At 35.8% G+C, this 13,819-nt stretch overlaps 1 protein-coding gene across 1 annotated transcript in view; it reads right to left on the bottom strand.

Moving 5' to 3' along the window:
• Positions 1-13,819, bottom strand: part of Paip1 (Poly(A) binding protein interacting protein 1) — a 191,460-nt gene that overhangs the window by 101,566 nt on the left and 76,075 nt on the right. Inside the window, exon 6 of the mRNA XM_090382432.1 lies at positions 3,694-3,816. Within this exon, the coding sequence (XP_090238558.1) occupies positions 3,694-3,816 (123 nt within the window). The remainder of the gene's footprint in view (positions 1-3,693; positions 3,817-13,819) is intronic.

Genomic DNA, 13,819 nt, shown 5'->3' with positions numbered 1-13,819 from the left:
GGGGGGTAGATTCATAGCTTACAAGATATTTTTCTATAAAATGTTTCAGTATTATATAAATATACTTTATACATACTGATCACTGATTGTGCCAGTGGTACACAGGGAAGAAATCAAGGGTTTATCTGACTGTATAGTTTGAATAAATTAACTTAACACACCTACATTCTCCACTAGCAATGAAAGCTGAACAGTGGAACTGACTTTCCAAATCCATTTCAGACACTATCCTCCAAATTTTGACCAAAACCCCAAAATAATCCTGCACATAGGAATAAATACAACAGAAATAAATACATGAATCAAAAAAGTCATTTGATAATGTATGTTAAGTATCCTTTTGAGAAAGAAAGAAAAAGAAAATGACAGTAGATAACATTTACTAAGGTTTGTTAATTTAGTCGCCCGCCCACCGCCAGTCACATTCATTAACAGAATTCTTTACGGTCTGCAGTATTAAAATATAAAATCAATCATCACAACAGCAAATACGATTTATATGTCAAATTGACTGACTAATAGGTAGGCTTACTAGTCAATAAAATCATAGGAAAGTCATGACTGGTAAGCACTTAAGACCAATTAAAGCATAGTTACTGATGACTTTTCCCCATAGGTGTATACAATTGAAAATTGCCAAGTAGGATTATATTAGTGAATGGGTGAGTTTCCCATCCTGACCTATTGTGGGAAAAGTATGATTAAAGGAAAAACTGTTGGTAGTTAAAGCAACTGCCTTTGATTTGCAAAATAAGGTTTCAACAACTTACCAAAAATAAATCAGTGCATGACAGAGACATGAACAGCAAGTTCTTATAGCTGTAGTTACATAATATAACAATATGTAGTTATATAAAATGCTTACAAGTAACTTAATTTCATCAACACAAAGGGAGAAAAAAAATTTAGCATACCCCAGTTCTACAGCGGGAACTAGTTAAATGCAGTTCAAAGTTGACATTTAATAAAATCTTTCTTTAGTTTAAAAAAAATCTGATTCATGTAGCTACCAAAAGAATCTAACTACATACCCCATCATTTAAGTCTTCTATTTTTTGCAATAAAATTTGTACTTAATCACATATTTGCCATATAAGTTGATTCCTCTTTTCTTTATAGGCATCTTTGCATATCTCACAGTAGAGTATTACAGTAAACTCTTCATTAAAAATCATAGGGAGACCAGAGTCACAGCTGCTGCCTTGAAAATGTTTAGGGTTTTTTTTTTTTCCTTCTAGGAGGGGGGGGGGAAGGGAGGAGTCACTGGAAGGATGCAGAAAATGAGGTCACACACTGTTGTGCTAAAGCAACATTGCTGTATTACCAAGCCTTACAAATACATAAAATGAACAATAAAATAAAACAGTTAAAATTTGTTTGATTCATTTTTGTTTATTCAACATCTTGATGTGCTGGACTGAACAAACTGCAGTCCCCTTTTCTGAAAATCCAGTGGATAACACCAACAGAGTCCCAAAAATGGCGATTCAAATGGAATCACTTTTGAATCAGCAAGTATTCAAACCAATGTAACAAATGAATCACCATTTAAAACAATGTAACAAATGAATAATCACATGGATATGTTACTACACATACTAACTAACAACTATTAGCTACATGGAGAACCTAGTTGGAACTTGTGCCACCTAGCAATGAGGTTATGAACTACACTCATGAGCCAAAACATTATGACCATCCCTTTTCCCATGAATAGATACGTCCCACAGCACCTAGAAGTGACATCACCAACCAGCACTGCATGTATAATGATGGCAAAAGTAGTGTCTGTTAGTAAGCACATTCAATGGGGAAAGGATCTGCCAGAGTTTAAATGGGGAATGATTTGCAGCACTAGGAGGAGGAGACCAACATCTCAACAACCACGGGCATTGTCAGCTGTTCAAGGGGCTGTTGAGCGAAAGTGGTGGAATGGTCTGAAGAGGGACACAAAATTAGGGAAACGTGCTGGGACAGACAGACCACCACTGGTTGACAATCGAGGTGAATGGCAGTTGGCATGTGCTGTCCAGGACAGACAGCTCACAATTGCTCAATTAATGGCACTACAACCAGGGTGCACAGAGTAATATTTCTGAGCACACCAACCAGTGGACACTCTTGCAAATAGACCTATGGAGTAAGCGACCTGTTCATGTTCCCATGTTGATCAACTGTCACTAACACCTCTACCTGCAGTAGGCATGGAAGCACCATTCCCGGACATTAGATTACTGTAAAAGAGTTGCCTGGTCTGAAAAATCAAGGTGGCAGCTTCATCAATGCCAACAAACAGGTGCACATTTGATAGCAAGTGTGCAACGAGACTGCAGGGTTGAATGAAAACAGGCCAGTTTGGGGAATGTTTTCATGGATGGCACTGAGTTCCTTCATTGGACACACCCCCAACTGCCAAATCCTATGCATTGTTTTTAACCAAGTTTTGCCTACAAGACAACAGTGTATCAGGATAGCACTGGACTATTTCAACAAGACAATGCCCTGTGTCACAAGGTCTGCATTGTGCAGGAATGGTTCAAGGATCACATCCAAGCATTTCATGTGCTTCCCTAACTACCAAATTCCAGTCTACACCAGTGCTTCACTCCACTGCTGAAGTCTGGGAGGCCCTTCTATCCAGCTGGAACATGAAAGGTGTCCAGTATACCTGTGGACACCTTTCATGTTCTCATGGAGACTACGCCACACTGAATGCAGGCGGTTATTGTGGCAAAATGTAGCCCAACACGTTATTAGATAGGTGGTCATAATGTCTGGTTCATTAGTGCAAGAAGCATTACTTCTTCAGTCTACACTCAAAAGATATGAATCTCTGCATAAATACATTTTATTCATGGGTAAGTTCTGTAGTTCCTTGGAATATCTACAAAAAGCTTAAAATATAACTAACATTTCATACCTGACTTCAGTGAGATATCATCAATATTTGTTATCATGAATATGGTTATGCAATAATCTCACCATCCTTAAAAGATTTTGGTCAAATTTTCATTTTTACTAGCCTCATTAGATAATGTTTTTATAGCTATATATTCATAACTATTCCCCTTTGCGTCTTATTTACCGTTCCTCTTACTAAAATCTGTTTTCTAGCACTGTTCATATAATTTCTAGCACTGTTCATATAATTTTTCATTAAAACTAAATTATAGCAGTGATTATATTAGTCAACTCTCATATTTAGTAACAAAAGAGTGTTTATAATGTTTGTTTTACAAAAGTAAAGCATATTCTATTCACAAATGTTGTCCATTTTTATGTATTTTCATTTTGTGAAAATGTGTTTAGTTTTGTTTGGGTAGAGCAATCTCTAGCTGACCATCTTATTGATAAATAAATTACATTCTTTCACTACAAAACATGAGAAAAGAAGAGCATTTTAGAGTTTTGTAAAATGCTTCAAATGTCTTTAATTAAAATATTCTTTCTTTTCATTCATATGAATAATAGCTACCTAAATTAGTTAATAACAGTGGAATTTTAAAATTACACTGTTCATATTAACACATATGGTATTCATATGCATAGTATTCAAATTAGAATGTCATTTACTTTCAACCATTGTAATGGATAAGATGTTTACTAAAGAACAAAATATGTAGATTATTTGATTTAAAAAATAAAAATAAAATAAAATAAAAATAGCAATTTAGTTTGTGGTGAAAATCTTACCTTTAATACTTGACAGATACATTTCAAATTTTCTGAAGAATGATATGTCAAGAGAGTATCCATCATCTGTGGCAATGCATCTGCAATAATATTTAGCCGTTGTTTGTGGTCTCCATTAACAACCTATAGAATTGAAAAACTAAGAATGCAAAAACAAAAAAAAAAAAAAAAAAAAAAAAAATCACATCCAAGAAGCACATTTTTATCTACTGACAAATTTTGCTCTCTAGAAATATATGCTAGAGGATTTATAAATTAGAAACTATACTCAGTTATTTAAAAGATAGTAACAAAAAAAAAAAAAAAAAAACACATATGTACCCAAAAGCTAAACTAATAAAATAATAACAAAAAAATGCCCTCTTTTATAGAAGTGAAACTGATTCTAAGATATTTACTAAATTTTTGCCACCTCACTATACACTTAACTTTTTGACAAAATTTCAAGGTTATCCCAAACCTTGTCTTGTGGTCTAATTAGAGCCGGAACTATAAACTAATATACTTACTGAAAAACAATACACAGGTTAGTACTATTAAATACAGAAATACTACACAGTATGATAAACAACTATTAAAAAGGTAAAAATTTTGATTAACAACTATGGAAAATATAAAAATTTTATATTTTTTATAATTATTTAGTGACATGTACAGCTAGGAGCATTTAAAGAAATGTAAAAGCGAAAGTCTAGTTTTTCCAAAGCAGAGGAAAGAATATTCTCAATGCTAATGGCAAGAAAGAATCAGGATTAATGGCAATATGTTGCAAGGAAGTGAGTGCCTGAATTTCTGACACCTATAACATTGTATTGGGTTCAGAATATACAGACGAATGCGGCAGTTCAAATACCCGGCTTTCACTGTTGAAGGTAGAAACTAAATGGGACCTAATGTTTGAGTGATAGATAGCTAATGGCCTCATTCATTAAGGAATGCAAGATCAGGAAAGTTGGATGTTCCATTCAAAAAGTATCTATCTTCAGTCTCTTTCGGTTGGTGCAAACCCACTGAATTTGCTGTCTGAATCGGGGGAAAGTTGTCGTGGTCCATGTTTTGCTCCTTTTAGCCCTGGGTGTTTGCTTTACCACCCAGGTTTCCAGCCTTGTCACGAAGAAACAGGAGCAGTATCACAAAATGACCAGGCAGCTGAGTTAGTTTGTTAGTACGATTAGAAAAAGAAACTGAAAGGTGGACTTCCTTTCCGGGCCCCTATCTACTTCTTACAGGCAAAAGCTTCTAGTAGTGCGAAACAGCAACTCTGATATATAATTCAATAAAAAGGTAAACTGAAGCCATTTTCAACCCACTGCAGGATGGAAGCCTCCTCAACAATTCACATTAAGGGAAATAGACCATAATCTGCTACGCTGGTCCAGTATGGGTTGGCAGATCGACCGTATTTAGCAGTCAGGGGCTTGAACCCCGGTCTACTCAAGGAGCGTGTGCTACTGCACTCCCGCTCCTGACCACTGGGCTACGGAAACCCTTAATTCAATAAATTGTCAGTTAAACCAAAAAAAATAGAAAATATTTCGTGAAAAGTTCTTTAGAGAAAATGCTTTTAGAAATGCACTGGAATTGCTTCGCCATGGAACACTTGTCACCCGGGTCCAATATTTGGGATAAAAGGGACCAATGCCAAAGGAAATTCATGAGGATATGGTTACAAGGCAAGGTAATGGCATTGGTTTTTTGATGTCAAGGTAATGGCATTGGTTTTTTGGGATGCTGATGGAGTGTTGTCAGTGGATTACCTTCAGAAAGGCAAGACAGTCTCGTGGGCATATTATGCAGAGGATACTCCTTATTCCATGGTGAAGAAGTGGGCAGCAGTATTTAAAAGTGGGAGCAAGAGAGAACCTGGAAGATGATCACGTTATGGAAGGACTATAAGGTCCATCACTCCAGAAGTTGTTGACAATGTATGTGGTCTAGTGAAGAGTGAAGGATATTTTTGGCTAGAGCCTTAGACTGCAGAGTTTTACTGACATATGGGTTAGTGCAAATGCATCATTTTTATACATAATAAGCTACGCATACAATGATCATCTATCAAAGTATCGTTTTAATTGGCATTTTAATTATATCTTATATTATGAATACCTTCACAATGAGTTGCCATGGTATTGCACTACCTCGAAAGTAACACTTCTCCAATGGAGAAGACTATTGTTACTTATTCTCGGTGGATACCACCACTCAGATAACACCGTTTCAAGGCTTACTGGCCTCTCTTTGGTGGGTGGGCAGGCACCCTGGTGTTACAATAGTGACAACCCAGTGATGAAGCATAACTCAACAATATGAGAGATGCCTGTAGTGTGCACTGATTTAGACTAGGATATTTATATTTTCGGCTAGAGCCTTAGACTGCTGGGGTTTACTGACATATGAGTTAGTGCAATTGCATCATTTTTATACTTAATAAACTGCACATACGTATAAACTATGCATAAGGGTCTAGCCAAAAATACCCTTTAGTCTAAATCAGTGCACACCATGGACATCTCTCATATTGTGGAGTTATATTTCATAACTGGGCTATAACTTTTAGAACAGCAGGGTAGCTTGCCAACTCACCAAAGAGGCCAATAAGCTTTGAAGCAGTGCTGTCTGGGTAGTGGTATCTGTGGAGAATAAGTAACAATAGTCTTCTCCATTAGGGAAGCGTCACTTATTCGAGGTAGTGCGATATCATGGCAACTCGTTGTGAAGGTATTCACAATATGAGATATAATTAAAACGATGCCATTTCATCTACCTTGGTAAATGATCATTGTATGTGTAGCTTATTATGTATAAAAATGATGCAATTGCATTAACTCATACAGTGAAGAGTGATTGAAGGGCGACAGTTCAGTACACTGCCAGTGTCTTACGCATCTCACCTGAACGTATGTACCACATAACAACTGATGTTCCCAGTATGAAAAATGTGTCAGCACTATGAGTTCCAAAGTTGTTGACAGAACATCACAAATGCACAAGAGTTGTCAAGTGACTATTTGCATCATTTACAAGTAGACCCAGCAAATTTCCTTGCAAGGTGATCACGAATGAGATGTAGGTCCATCACATTCAGCCAGAGAGAAAGGAGCAGTCCAAATAGTGAAAACACACAGCTCTATGTCCCCTCCAGAGAAAGCCAAGTTGACTCCTTCTGATGGCAAGGTAATGGCATTGGTTTTTTGGGATGCTGATGGAGTGTTGTCAGTGGATTACCTTCAGAAAGGCAAGACAGTCTCATGGGCATATTATGCAGACCTTATGAGGCATGTGTGTGTGTGTGTGTGTGTGTGTGTGTGTGTGTGTGTGTGTGTGTGTGTGTGTGTGTGTGTGTGTGTGTGTGTGAAAACATCGGACACAAATGCCGAGGAAAACTCAGCAAAAGAGCCTTGTTCCACCATGATAATGCACCTATTCACTAGTCTGTTATTGCTGTTGTTATTTGGTTTTTTTTAGGAGCATTAGCAACTAAGGCCATATTGCTCTGGGATATGCGGTGGTCATTCCCTGACCTTTCCGCATCCTCGTATTTGGTGGTGACGGGCTCGAACCCCGGTCTAATCAAGAAGCGTGTGCTACGAAGTGTTGCTGCTGCTCCTTCCCACCTGGCTACGGAGGCGCCTGTCTGTTATCACCATGGCTGCACTGTATGAAACCTGTGAACCATCTGCTCACATTCAGCACATCTAGCACCAAACTTGCACCTTTTTTCTAATTTAAAAAATACCTGGCTGACATCCAACAGTGATGTCACTGCTGCAGTGGATGCATTCCTGGAGGCTCAAGAGAAAATTTCTTCACAGCTGGAATCAATGCACTTCAGCATCAATGGCAAAAGTGTATTGACTCCAAAGTGGACTATGTTGAAAAGTAGCATGTTACTAGACTCCTCTCAACAAGGAAAGTGATAGATGGGAAAGATGTGTGAGAAGAGAGCTGTTGGGAGCAGGAGAATTGGAATGATGGATTGGATGGGAAGAGGAAATTATGCAGGAATTAACAAGGAAAGCACAAGATAGAGAAAAATAGTGTCAATGGAGTCCTGAACCTGCCTGTGGGCAAGAGCACTTGAAGAAGAGAAGAAGAATATCTATTTATTTTTTTTAGATTTCTTTATTGTATTATTTAGAATTTTTCCAAACATGTGCATGCTTTTTTGTTTTTTTTTTTTGTACATACTATACTATTATATATGAACATCACTGAATAAATCATGCACTAAAATAATATAAATTTATTAAAATTTTCTACGGATGCACTAGCAGATTACAATCTGGACAAAACTGGAAATACCACATGCTATCAATCAGGGAATGAAGTTAGAAGTCAAAAAATATTTGGAATTCCTGTTTCTATAATCTCAAATTCTTTCAAAAGGAGCAGACAGGGAATAAGTACAAGCTAAAACCAAATGTGAAATGGGCATGGATTGCAAATCACAGTGAAGAATCTGATGGTTTATTATTTGAGTGGGTAATGAAGTCAAGAGCCTCAAATATTCAAGACTGATTTTGCAGCAGAATGGAAAAGCCTGAGCAATAGAGGTGGGCATAGATAATTTCCACATCTCTAATGAATGTTCACAAAAACTGAAATCCAAATAGAATATAATTACCCCAAAAATGTCTACAGAGGGAGTACCTGTTAGCAATGCTGAAATGGAAGGATAGAAAACAAAATAAGAAGCTCCAGTCAGAAGCTGTAATCTGAAGAATATCTTCGGTGCTGATGAAGCAGTCTTTCTACAATTTAATAGTTTCTGAACATATTAGTTGCGATGAAGGGAAGTTCTGCCATGGTGGAAAGCATAGTAAGGAATGATTTACTTCTTACTTAGTACAAATGGAAATAGCTCAGAAAGATCATAACCACTTGTGATCAGAAAGTTTAGAACACTTCATTGTTTTAAAAAGATGAAGAATTTGCCTTGCCTCTACAAAAACAATTCAAATGCTGTTTGTCTGTTTCTTTGGGCTTAATGGTGCATGGGCAACTGGGCCACAATGTGCCTAATTGTGGTGAAAAGTAACACTGCTTAAGACAGATCCATATTTTTGCTACATCCAGTGTATCTGCTAACAGGTCAGGTTAATGTGAGAGGCTTATTTATGGTCGAAGTCATAATAACTAGGGCAGAGTAAGCAGGACGATTGCCTGAGGCACAAAATTGATAGCACTGTTCCATATTTTGTATTAATGTTTCTTAATACATATAGTATTAAAAGTGTGGTGTGTATATAAGGAATTAGCAAATATAATAACAGTGTTTTGTTTGCATATCAATAATTATTACCAGTAATTTTTTTTTTTTGGATTATCCTATGGATCAAAATAATTTTCTTTTGCAGACAATTATACTTACAATGTCTAAACCTAAGAGTCCTTCTGGAGCTGAATTTAGAAGAGGGGGAGAGAGAAAAAAAGCAAGTGAAGAAGAAAATAAAAAAAACAGCAAAACAGTGGACTAAATGGTTATCGAGTAATACAAATCAAGATGCAAGTACTAATCTTTCAGATTCTCCAAGTACAAATCTAGATGATCTATCAGCATGAAAATTTAAAAAAAAAAAAAAAAAAAAAATACTATTTACACTTTAATGGTTCCTAATTTAAATTTTAATGATCCAACATCCTGGCCAAATATTAATGATAAAATGCATGCTCATCAAATGTGGTCCATATCAAGGATTTTTGTAGCTCTGGGTCTGAAGATGGGTGGAGTTTTTCAATAGACTGGTTCTCAAAAAAAGCTCCCAAATGGGCGGTATGCAGACTGAAATTGGTTAATATCTCGTAAAAATCACAATTTTCTTTTTTTTTTTGCTTTCTCTGCATATTATTTGGGAAACAACTATCCAACATAACCAACTGTAAGAAAGACAAAGGGTTTACAGATTGGAAGCACTTATATAGATTAAAAGAGCATGAAATTTTATCTGAACACACACACACACACACACACACACACACACACACACACACACACACACACACACACACACACACACACACACACAAATCATTTAGAATGGAAACTATTTGAGAAGAAATTAAAAGTTGGTGGAAATATAGATGATGCATTAGAAAAGCAAAACAATTAGAATTGCTACACAGAACCGGAGAGAAAATTAAGTTAAAATTTGGTGCATTGCTAGAACAATTTTTTGAGTCCCTGAAAAAAAAAAAAAAAAAAAAAGTTGCTTGCCCTCGAGAATAATGTAACTGGGAACTCATCAGGGACTCAAGACTAGTAACCTACCAAGTGATGCACTCCCAATTCAGGCCCCAAAACAGAATAACCAAGTGCAAACTACTCTCTGGTTCAAAAGAACTTAGTTTTATTAGAAGACTCCATTGTCAGGGAAACGGTAAATATTTTTTGAAATAAGAATTGGTGGACTGGAACCAGGGTATGTCTGCCAGGAGCAACTATTAATGATGTTGCCAACAGACTATCAGATTTTAAGGGGAATAAAGAGAACATTATTATTCATGTGGGGACTAATGACATAAGCATACATGATCTGACGATTGTTAGAGAAATATAGGAAGATGCCAAAGAAATGCTGCAAGTTAGGTCACAATGTTTATATGTCTGCAATTCTGCCTAGGCACAACAGGAGGGATTATATACTGAAATCCTTGTGGATTAGAAGATTTGAAGAACTCTGCAAGACTTTTGGGGGGAAATTTCTATCAGCTTGGTCTGCACTTGTAGGTAGAAGGAATCTGTTTTGTAGAGGCGGGATACATTTAAACAAAGGTGATGCAGGAGTTTTTGCCAGTATTATTGAGGATACCTTAAAGGTTCAGGGAAACTGCTAGTTTGGGGGGGGTGAATAAGGATCCCTTCCAAACTAGCAGTTTCCCTAGATACACATTTATCTGATAATATTGGTCAAAGCAACACTTGCACATGCCTCAAGAGTTCTTGTTTGTTACCCCAACAGAAAACACTAGAGTAAGATGTTCTGAGGGCAGAAATGTTTCAAATGAGCGGGCAGCTAATGCCAGGGAAGCCAGCTCAAATAACTTTTAAGGGGTGTGTCAGGATAGTTAACTATATGAGAACATTAAGTCTTAATTGTTTATACAGCAATGTCAGAAGTGTCGTCAATAAAATGAGTGAACTGCTGGTTAGGACAAGTAATAACGCTGACATAATAGGTCTTACGGAAACATGGTGCTATCCAGAGAATGGGGATGATAAGTTTCAGTAGGGTATGTATAATGTATTTAGGAAGAATAAGGAAGATAGAAAGGGTGGTAGGGTCACACTGCTTATCAAAAGCAGCCTGAGCACAATGAAAGCTTTCCTGGATTCAGACATTTTGCATGCTAGTATCTGTATGGGTGTGAGATAGTTGGAAGAAAAGGTATAATGAGAGTTGGAGTAATCTACAGGCCAGGTGATTGTGAAGATTATGATGAGATATAAATGCAAATGGAATGAGCAAATAAGCATGAATGTTTTATTATGGGTGATTTTAATTTGCTTCTAATTGATTGGAGAAAATGGGAAGGAAACTCTTCACGGGGGACTAAATTTTTAAATCAAGTAGATGACATAATAGGGCTGACAGTACATGAACCAGTAGCAGGAAGTGATCAAGGACTTCTACGGTGGACGATGAAGAGAGAGGTAGCGATAGTTAAAGGCAAAGGATTGGGTTTTTTTGTTTGTTTTTTGGTTTTTAGGAGCATTAGCAACTAAGGCCATATTGCTCTGGGGATGTGCGGTGATCATTCCCTGACCTTTTCACATCCTCCATATTTGGTGGTCATGGGCTCAAACCCCGGTCTAATCAAGAAGCGCGTGCTACGCACTGCTGCTGCTCCTGCCCGCCTGGCTACGGAGGCGAAAAGGCAAAGGAATGGGTTATAATTTCAGGAAAAGAAATTCGACAGATTGAGTTGCTACATGGGTTCTAACTAGGTAGATATCTCACAGAGAGCGAATATAATTGAATTATGGTATACCTTTAAAACATTAATCACAGAAGCCTTGAATGCTTATATACCATTAAAAAACATACTCCACAAGGAGGATTCCAAGTTGGATGAATAATGAAGTTGCCAGATTACTTGAGCAGAAAAAGACGGCATGGAAAAGTTACAGAGCAATAAAAAGTACTAAAGCCTATAACAGTTACAAATCGAACTGTAATAGTGCCACAGAAAAGGTTAGGCTGGCAAAAGCAGATCATGAGAAATTGCTGACAAAGAGGGGTGGATAAGGAATTCTTCACATATATAAATGCAAAGAAGAGAAGGACAAACCAGATTGGACCGTTATGTAATGGACGTGGGATAGTATTAAATATCCCAGCTGAACTCAGTTATTTTGCATCAATATCTACAGAAGAAAAACCCTTTACGTCAATCAGAAATTATGGGAGTGAAGTTGGAAAAAAAAAAAAAAAAAAAAAAAAATGTAATTAATGATGTTGAAATTTCACATGTTTATTTAATGAAAAAAAAACTTTCGAGCCTAGATAATCTTTTTTGCACAAAATAATAACACTGCACTCAACAGAGGAGAAACTGGAAAAAAAAATTGTTCACTCGCAAGCTGGAATTCTAAATTTAATAGAGTAAATAAAGGATTAAAACATTCGGAAACACATAAAAAAGGTTCCATAAAATATCTTTCTCCTTCCTATAATTCAAAATGATTTCAGTGATTAATTAGGTAATAAGGCCCAATCAGAAATAAGTAGAATTAAAAAAAAAAATTCTAAAATTTTTCATTATTTTTTGATTGCAAGCCCGGTAAGTCACATAAAAAACAAATTTTCCAAGTCATGCGATGTTTATATATTAGACGAAAAAGTTGTAATCAAGGAGTTTTGTAGATTTCATAATAACTTGTGAAAAAACTGGACTCAGTTTGACAAATAAAATTTTCAATAAAATTGAGAACAATAGATTAAATACCAAAAATGATTGCAGTCAGGCATATGAAAATGGTTTGGATATGGTAGGTATATATAAAGGTGTTCAAAGCCATAAATAAAAGATATAATTTATGCATTGTTTATGCTATGTTTGGTGCACACTTTAAATTTATCTTGCTGTAAAGCTGCCGAAGCGTCTGCTGGTATGAAAAATTTTTTTGGTACAATACTAAGTTATTTCATATTTTTTTAAAGTTCAACGTCCAGGTGGGAAAATTTAACAAATTGTGTGAAAGCAACATTAAAACAACATTCAGGCACTCTTTTCATTAAGATCTAAAGCCATAAAAGCTTTGTATGACAAACATTCAAATATATAAAACATGCTTTGGAAAATATTTCTGAAAAATCCTTGGATCACAAAATAATTTCTACAGCCAAGAATTTAATAAAAATATAGATTACATATTTATTTGTTATTTATGTGTTTTGCATAATATTCTTCAGCATGCAGAGATAGTTAATTTAGCACTACAGAAGAAAGAAATGACCATGTCAATCTGTAAACTTATTGGAGGTTTGAAAAACAGCATACAGGAAATTAGACATTATAAAATTAATAGAATATTAGATACATAAGCACCTGAAATAGCAAATAAATTAGATATTGTAGCAGAATAATTGCCAAATAAAAGAACAGAGTGTGTCAAAAGGCTAGATTTGGATGAACTAATTTTAATTTAATGACAACACAAAATTTTTAGACAGGAAATTAAAGCAGTGTTTAATGCCCTACTAGACCATTTACATTGGAGATATAGTGCTTTCTTTCTTTCTTAAATGGTTCAACTATTCTTGAAATAGAAGTATCTGAATTAGAGAAACATGCAACTGATTTGTTATTAAAATATGAAAATGACCTCAATGCCTACAAATTTTGTAATGAAATAGGTAGCTTTAAATTTGTGTCCATCAATTTCAAACAACATTTACATAGCTACATCTCTATTCATTGGTCAAGTAGTATTCTAATTTATCAAATGCATTGACAATAACAGTAATTATGGCTAGTAATGAGAGCAGTTTTAGCAAGCTAAAGATTATAAAAAGTTATCTATTGAGAATAAAATGTCATTGTTGCCAAGTCTACAGTCTTTAAGATTATTAAATAATGTATTGTAGTTCTTAATCCCAAATTGTATTACCTGTCAAAAGGGTTT

The sequence above is a fragment of the Mastigoproctus giganteus genome, chromosome 10 (assembly GCF_048544385.1).
Source record: "Mastigoproctus giganteus isolate SK-2022 chromosome 10, ASM4854438v1, whole genome shotgun sequence".
In the NCBI taxonomy this organism is placed as follows: domain Eukaryota; kingdom Metazoa; phylum Arthropoda; class Arachnida; order Uropygi; family Thelyphonidae; genus Mastigoproctus; species Mastigoproctus giganteus.
This window is presented reverse-complemented; position numbering and strand designations above follow the sequence as displayed.